The sequence below is a fragment of the Opisthorchis viverrini genome, assembly GCF_000715545.1.
Source record: "Opisthorchis viverrini unplaced genomic scaffold opera_v5_604, whole genome shotgun sequence".
NCBI lineage: Eukaryota > Metazoa > Platyhelminthes > Trematoda > Opisthorchiida > Opisthorchiidae > Opisthorchis > Opisthorchis viverrini.
In genome coordinates, this window is record NW_008752267.1 from 8,065 (window position 1) to 17,118 (window position 9,054).

The 9,054-nt window shown below is 44.8% G+C and overlaps 1 protein-coding gene across 1 annotated transcript in view; it reads left to right on the plus strand.

The window, feature by feature from the left end:
* Nucleotides 1-9,054, plus strand: part of T265_11828 (hypothetical protein) — a gene marked incomplete at both ends in the record, with an annotated part of 39,049 nt that overhangs the window by 7,788 nt on the left and 22,207 nt on the right. The window contains one exon of the mRNA XM_009178608.1: nt 8,145-8,237. Within this exon, the coding sequence (XP_009176872.1) occupies nt 8,145-8,237 (93 nt within the window). The remainder of the gene's footprint in view (nt 1-8,144; nt 8,238-9,054) is intronic.

Here is a 9,054-nt window from a genome sequence, read left to right on the forward strand (position 1 = left end):
TCATCATCATGTTATCAACCAACACCACATCATAGATAGCAGCAGCAATGTTAACGCTGGTGGTTTATGGCTTACAAGCACAAAGCTTACCTAACTGTACTTTAAGCCTTGGAATGAATAGGTGGAAAAGATCGTGTAAGGGAGAGGGCCTGGTGCTGTCCTGTCGGAAGCATCCTGAGTTGTCTACACCTCCACGCATTCAGCTGGTAAGAAACTGACAGTACGAGTGTCACTGGTATCAGTCAGCAGCCATTTCTTGCGGTGTTTCTTGCCAAGTGTGTGTGGGGTCACGAGAACTCCATCCCGGAAGGCATGCAACACCAAAAACACCCAAACTCTTCGTAATCTCTCTGAACCCCTACTGTCAAGTCAAGCGTTGCCCACCACGCGGTTTGCGCATTTTGAGGGGGGCACCGATAATAACATTAGTCTCGGGAGGCGGTGTTTCGGTCAAGCAGCTGCAGCTGGGGCTGAGGAATTTTTTCGCGTTTAAAGTACCTGTTGCATAACAAACTGCTGCCTTCTAATCACATCGTTCCCGATTCGTTGAAGCCATCCCAGACTGGCTACGCTCCTGAGGCAACGGTGGTAAAAAAACCTAGAGACACCTCACATCATCTGTTCGAAGAGGCCAGGTTTCGCACCCATACAGCAATACAACCCTTACCGCATCAAGGTAGACGCAAACCTTAAGACCCGGTGATATGCCTTCTTGACGTTGCAAATGACTCAAATTAGCAAACATAATTCTGGCCTTTGGGATTCGTGCACTGACTTAATCGGACACACTTCCGTCAGAGCTAACGCGACTACCCAAGGACGTAAAATTCCTCACACCTTCCAGTTAAGGGTTGTATTCAGAAAGGTCACGTTTTGAAGCAAGACGCATGACAAAAGATGATATGATGGTGCTGTTCCTTCGTTTTCAAAAATGAGGACGATGTCATATGCGTGCTCCAGATCGACAAGGCTCAGATCACACCTTCAGAAATACGTGAATATAGGGACCGGATTATAGGACCGGATCATTTTTACAAACGTTTGAAGTATACTCTGTTGAACAAGTGTAGCTAACAGCACTGACCAGTCCAAAGATTCAAACACATCTTTGAAGTCAAGGAAAGTAAAGATTGTAGGTCATTTGTACACATGACGTTGCCATAAAACCCGAAGGAGTGAGAAGATATGGTCGACGCGGCCTCTACCCGGTGGATATCCCGCATCATGCTCACAGGCCAAGGATTCGTGTGCCGTAAGACGACGAAGAACGAGTGACTCCAGAAGCCTTGTTGCAACGGGAGTCAAGGGAAAACCTCTGTGCTTTGCCGCATTCACTGCAAGCAGGCTTTTTGGAAATGTAATCGACTCACTTCACTTATCTAAAACGGTTTTTTTCATCCCAAATAGGGGCTAAACAGGCACTTGTTGAGGATTTCATCGCCACCATTGAACACAGTAGGTGAAAGGCCTTCAAGGCAAGGAGCACGATGGCGCTTGAGTGGAGATGTACACTTGGAAACTTCAGAGGCTAAGGGTGGCTCCATATTCACAGTGTTGATGGTCAACAGTCCGGAGTAGAGTAGAGTAGTAGAGCAGGTGGCCAACTGAAATTTTGTTCGAATTATTGTGCTCATGGGTCCAGACGAACCCCTATGATGGGTATCAGAAAGCCTCGTAGATTCGCTGACAAGAGGCTTCCGAGTACCAGTCGAGCGAATCAAGCGGAACAGCCTGCAGAAGTTCCCAGCGTTGTTCGCATTTTCCATTTCTTCAACTTCTACGGTTCACCAAGCTCCTCACCTGGCTTAAGATGATGCATCGGGTTAAGTTGTGGTTGCGAACAGAAGGGTTTTGTCCCCGGATGTTTAGCAAAGCTACACCCCTATTAGAGATCCAGTGTTGGGTTGGTGGGTTGTAACGCAGAGGAAAGTTCCTGTTCTGAGTAACGCTGTTGAATTCTGTTTCCAGTAAACGCTAATATCCTACACAGGATGGTTTGGCATGCGTTCGAGGAGCCGTCTCTGAAAGTTTCGTTTGATTTCTCGGCCAACTAACTTCTCAGTGACCAAGAGGGGTGTGCGCGTTTTGCATGGATCTGAAAAGTGCAATAGGAGGCAGCAGTGTACAAGTGTACGATCGGAGTCCAGAAGGGGCGGCGGGCAGGCGTTGATCGACCGTCAGCACAGCTAACTCATTGCAATGTGGTCTATATGGATTCGGGACTGGCTCGTTAGTGGGTACCACTTCGTCAAGCGATTTCCGCTGTTAATGAAATCGATACTACAAAGGTACAGTCTGTGGTCGGTTCACACATGTATTGGACAATTTCACTTGTCCGCGTGTTTTGTGTCCAACCAAAGGCGACCACCCAATCGGGCCTCAGCCACTCTTAGTCTACCGACCTGGGCGCTCATGTCGCCACCAACCACAACGGTGTTTGAGCTTTTAGCCTGCTGTAAAAGAGTACTCTTTGACAGATTCAGAGACGCAGTCCGCGGTGGTGTAAGCAGACAAAATGAACAGACTGCGATGGAGCTCACCCTCTTGGGATTCTTCCACAAACATTGCCAAATGAATCCTCAGAAGCGACTATAAACAGGTATCTAGTCAAGTAGAGACGTTTCCGCTCGGCTGCGCAAAATATAAAGTTGAAATGGCCTCTGAGTCACCAGACGTTTGCAGCAAGAAGCAGGGAGAGAGCAATGGATCATTCGGTTCACTTGTAGCACTTGCGTCCTGTATCCATGTTTCTGACAAACACCAAACAACAGTGCAGAGGGAATCCACCGTAAGAGCCAGAGTCACCTGTTGTCCTGCTTGTTTCAGTGTGCGAAAATTAACGGAGACTAAGTGGACCGGCTTTCAGGATTGGTAACATAATTCAAACTGTTCAGGGATGTTATTGAAGTCGGACACACAGAGCCTGCAGCTGATCGCGATGTATGGCTACCAAAGCAGTCAGCCCTAGGGCTGGGACCTGCGGAGAGAGCATTCAAATTGTGGTGGGGTAGGGTAGAAGAGTGAATATTGAAAGCGTAAGAAAGGAGGCGTCAGCAGTAGCATGTTTACACTTACCTGACCTGATGTATGAAGCAATAGGGCGACCGTGTCAGTGGATACGGCATGAGAGCATTGTCAGTTGTAAGTGCCATGGTTTTATGTGGGCTGGATATTGGAAGGTCCATCGAACCTAGACACGAGAACGACCAAAGACCTTGATTCAACAGGCTGACAACAGAGCAGTAATATTTGGAGGGAAATGCACGCGTATTACCAAATTTATAGAACATTTATAGGAAATTTTGAACAGTCATAGAGCATTTTTATAGCTGTACTCATTACCCAACAATTACGGAGAACGCTACCTGAAGTGCTGAGACAGAGGGACGCAAACCCGATGGTCACCGTGGGACTACGTTATGGGCGTAGCACTTCCAACACCAACAGAAAGATGATTCGCGAATATGTAGTATACGGTGTCTGCCAGTTTGATTGATTTAAATGTAAGTATTGGTGATGTACAACCTTGCTTAGTAGCCCTCGGCTCATGGGCATTCTTTATGTTTTCCATCCGCATTCCATCCTTCACAGAATCACTGTCCCCTGGTGCTTCTAAACCGTGCATATTACAAATGTGGTATTAAAACATCCTTCCAAGTTGATAACACCATACGACGCCACTTTGTAGGGTCAAGGACCCTATTGAAGAGAAACACAGTACCAACTGTGTCTACTAAATTCCCTGTACAAATGTCCGGCCAAATACATAGGCCAGACACCTGAACATCTCCATGTGTGCGTTTTCGTCCACAAAATCCAATCGAGTTTAATAGCTTGAATGCGACTCAGCCACTGCACTCCACACACTTGAGTTGAACCATCGAATCAACTTCGATATGACACGAATGCTCCGGTCAAGGCACAATTCGAATGGAATAGCGCTGAAGCACTGGATCTATGCACACATCCGAACTGCGCCAACCGTAGTGATGACCCTACTGAAGGCAGTTGATACTGGTCAGATGTCAAGCTCAATTCTCAGCAATGACGCATTGTACCCAACACAAAAGCAGAGGGGGGGGGGGCGAGTCCCAGCGAAACAGATAATCGGATACACACGCACACAAGCACACATTTTAGTTTTTTTTCGACTGCCAACAGATATCAGAAGCGCACAAATCAATATTCACGATGACGGACCCAAATAACGCAACACATGGACCGTCTTCAATTCACCGTAGAAATACTTGAAAAAGGGTGGCTACAGCAACCGGGCAGTCGGTGTTTTGGCCCTAAACAATCCATACAATGACTGAACACAAAAATATGTTAATCCATCATCTGATCTGTAGAATTCAAGGTAAAAAAAATGGTGGGCGAACAAAGTGATCAGCTAGGTTCTACACAATTCCCAGCCGTGTGACGTGAGAGAGGTCATGCGTGTGCACCTGCGAGCTAATCACTGTCAATCAGCCGCTCGTAGGCGAATGGTACAGAGTTCAGTCATTTGACGTATGTCGCTTGTGCCGTACGCATTGACATGAATGTGCATTGCTTATGATTTCCTACAATGTTAACGGCTTTTGAGCATAGAGTGACAGAACTTGTAGGATAGAATGTCTTCCTTGGGAATCCTGGTTATGGATATGGTGCACAACATAGAAAACGGAAGAACTGTTTTCAATGAAACTAGACAAGAAGGAACAATATGTTTCACATTCAAAGACGTGCATTTGTGTAGTATAAACCGTATTTGTCGCTCACAACTCCAACTGAGTTGTTCAGCTCCAGTTTTGGTTGCAACCGATCTGGCATTGACATATGGGTGACTAGTGAAGTGGCCAAAGCAAGTAATTGCTACCCTTGTACTATGTCGCAGATAGCAGGTGGAAGCAATGAAAACGGCTACCTTGGATATTTCTAATTTAGTTTTCCTAAGGCATGAATTTTCACATATTTTGTGAGGCTAAAAGGTTACTTCCAAGTGTTATTTCCGGGATTTCTTTAATCATTAGGGACGAATATGTGAACCTTAATCAATGGCAAGATTGTTCCAGTTTTGATCAGCTCAACCTTTGTGGGTGTGTTGTGTCTTTAGGCCTAATTCAATCCCCTGTATTACGAAAGTACCTGTATGTAAGAGCGAAACACAAACTCAGCTTACTAAATGAAATTTCGCTTCTCAGGTCGGAATAAAATGGAGCTGGCCGACAGCTGAACGTCTGCGGTAGGTAACAGGACACATGATTTATGGCCATTCATTGGTAGTCTGTTGAAATATCTAGTAGACGGAAGCTTTAACCGATGTTCGTGAACATTCCCCTGTAACTAGGTTGGTTTCTTAAGGGCGGACTAAATCATTCTCTCCGTTTCGATACAGGCTGACGTTCAATCTTGCCCAATTCGGAAGGCATAATGAATTATTCACATAAATCTGCTATTTGGTTAGTATTTCTATCCACTGAAGTCTCATGGGACCACATACAAGAACTTGCCTGCGTTGACAAACTGTACCATTTGTATGTCTTGGAATACTCTGTTTGCACCAAACATGGTTGGTTTCCTCTAAAACAAACGGTCCAATTTCTAGGTGACGAGCAACGGGAAGGACGAATTACGTTCCGTGGAAGTTCTTCAAATTCGCCAAGTCAGAAGTGTAATTCTGGATCTAAACAAATGAGTATAACTGAACAGCTTTGGAATACAATTTGTACATTAGGCGAAATGCACGGATGATTAGGTATTTTCTGCTCAGCACGGAATAACTAGTAGACGTGAAATACGTTTATAAGGCTGATATATTGGGCGGTGGAACAGACACTGTACTGTCTCAAAACTCTGGTATACCTCCTGAGAAGTGTTCGTGTCATGGAGCCTCTATGTGCACGGAATTCCACGAGCACGTTTATCACTGTTTTATCGAAATTTTGAGTGACGAACGGTCCATTTTGGATATGCGTTCCGGTGTTTTCATACATGGCACCCTTTTCGTCAGAGACTGAACCATCATTCCTTCATAAGTCTGATGATCCGAAATTCCATCACCTTATCACGCGCCCGAGTTTTACTCCTGCAAAGACAGTCAGGGGGTCTATATTCTTACATTCATTGGTGTCTGTTGAGATATCTAGTAGATGGAAGCTTTGACCGATGTTCGTGAACATTCCCCTGTAACTAGGTTGGTTTCTTAAGGGCGGACTAAATCATTCTCTCCGTTTCGATACAGGCTGACGTTCAATCTTGCCCAATTCGGAAGGCATAATGAATTATTCACATAAATCTGCTATTTGGTTAGTATTTCTATCCACTGAAGTCTCATGGGACCACATACAAGAACTTGCCTGCGTTGACAAACTGTACCATTTGTATGTCTTGGAATACTCTGTTTGCACCAAACATGGTTGGTTTCCTCTAAAACAAACGGTCCAATTTCTAGGTGACGAGCAACGGGAAGGACGAATTACGTTCCGTGGAAGTTCTTCAAATTCGCCAAGTCAGAAGTGTAATTCTGGATCTAAACAAATGAGTATAACTGAACAGCTTTGGAATACAATTTGTACATTAGGCGAAATGCACGGATGATTAGGTATTTTCTGCTCAGCACGGAATAACTAGTAGACGTGAAATACGTTTATAAGGCTGATATATTGGGCGGTGGAACAGACACTGTACTGTCTCAAAACTCTGGTATACCTCCTGAGAAGTGTTCGTGTCATGGAGCCTCTATGTGCACGGAATTCCACGAGCACGTTTATCACTGTTTTATCGAAATTTTGAGTGACGAACGGTCCATTTTGGATATGCGTTCCGGTGTTTTCATACATGGCACCCTTTTCGTCAGAGACTGAACCATCATTCCTTCATAAGTCTGATGATCCGAAATTCCATCACCTTATCACGCGCCCGAGTTTTACTCCTGCAAAGACAGTCAGGGGGTCTATATTCTTACTCTCTCGCACTTTTCCCCTGATGTAAGGAAGAAACACACTTATTCTCGTTTGTGGATGGAAATCACTCGGTCACCTTCGAAAGCGTGATGAAGGGTGCATTTATTCGCGTTGATGAACGACTTGACAGACAACCATTGAACCCCTTATGACCTCAGTCTAGTTCCAGTAGAGTTTTGTTTGATGGCGTTGTTGAGTCAACCAAATATGGTCTCGCGATTAAGTTAAGTCCGCTCATCAATAACGCGAATCCAATTTTATCAAGCCCAACACATATTTGTATGTGTCAGCATCTTGAGACGCATTCTGATAGCTGATGTCCCCAGATTTTGAAGTTGCAAACGGTGTGACGCGGTCGGCTCGTGTGTTCAGCTCTAGTGCTTCAGGGCACTTCCATTCCAATTGTGTCTTGAATCCTGACCGGAGCATTCGTGTCCCATCGAAGTTGATTTGATGGTTCAACTCAAGTGTGTGGGCTGCAGTGGCTGAGTCGCATTCAAGTTATTAAACTCAATTGGATTTTGTGGACGGAAGCGCGCACATGAGATGTTCAGGTGTCTGGCCTATGTATTTGGTCGGACATTTGTACAGGGAATTTAGTAGACACAGTTGGTACTGTGTTTCTCTTTGATAGGGTCCTCAGACAGTTACAAGGTGTCACTGAATGATACTTAGAAGGGTATTTTAATCCCGAATTATCTTTCGGTTGACGTCGGATGTGCTACGCCTGTAACGTGGGCCCATGGGTTCTTGTCTCTCTGTCTTAGCACTTCAGGTAGCCTTCCCCGTAATTGTTGGATAATGGGTATATGTAGAAACTAAGTAGAACTACCCAATTCGTTCCATTTTTCAACTCTTTGACAGCCACTGAACTTGAAGTAGGAGTGTTTTTCCCCTATTTTCGTGTCGGCAATTTTCTTCTCCGGTCATCTGTTAGTTCGTAAATTTGTTGTCCCACATTCTCGTCAAATGTCAACGTTAGTCAGGTAGTACGTGTTCTGTCAGAAAGCATTAGCAGCAATCCAGAATCAAGATTCATTCATTTTTTGTGCTGATCATTGATGCTAGTCTGTCGACCCTGGTTGTATGTGACTAAATTAGTGGTCTGTGTGCTTTGTCGACAGTCCAATTCATCATCTTGAGATAATGCAATGAATTGCCTGTGACAGTTGCTACCTCTGTTTTTTTGGTTTCCAGACAATCCGTCGGTGCTCAGTGAAGAAACTCGTCAACTAGAATCACCACCACGAATTTTTCAGTCGAAATCTGGTGGTTGTATTTCTAACCCATGTGTGTGACACTTATTTGACACTTTCATTGACATTCTACAGTCACTACTTCATGCAACACACCATTGTTTCCCTTTTCCCGAAAACGATGACGCTACCGGTGGTCAGCTTTGTCTATTGCTTCCGGATTGCTTCTTCTCATGCCACTGAATACGGCTTATAATAACTGCCTTCTACCATTCCATGGTTTAATGCTATAGGACGCGACTTTGGGATCTCCAACGTATTATGTACAGCTTCAGTTCCTCGAGTTTTCATATTTTATCGCACCGGTTTACGAGAGAGATCGAGTGTTCTCTTCATTCTTGCGTGTCAGACATTATGGAACTCCTGAGAAGGGAGAATGCAAAATATAGGATGTATTGTTTTGACCATACTCACACAGACGTATGGCAGATAATACTATCATCAGGGAAGCAAACCAAAATTTAATGAATCGCAATTCTTTGCTTCGCGTGTTGCGTAACAGTTAACTTTCGGCCTAAACTAGAACAGACCGGAGCTTACCCGGACTTGCCCAGGAACATGCGCCTTTCTACTTGGAGCACCTGGCCTGTCAGTTGATCGAAGTAAGGCAAGCGTAAGCTCGAAAGCCCGCCTTATTAACCTGAAGACATATCCAAGCCACTGATGGTCCCAGAACACTGTCCGGAGTTGTACTCCGAAATTTACACCGGAAGCTACAAGCATTTCCTTAGTTCGGTCTGATCAACCAGAACTGACAGAAAAGTTTCGCACAAAAGGCCTGAGAGTGGCGGTAGAATAGTGGATCCGATTGTTTTATTGTTAGGTTAGTTCTCTCTAGCGAATTTCCCTTT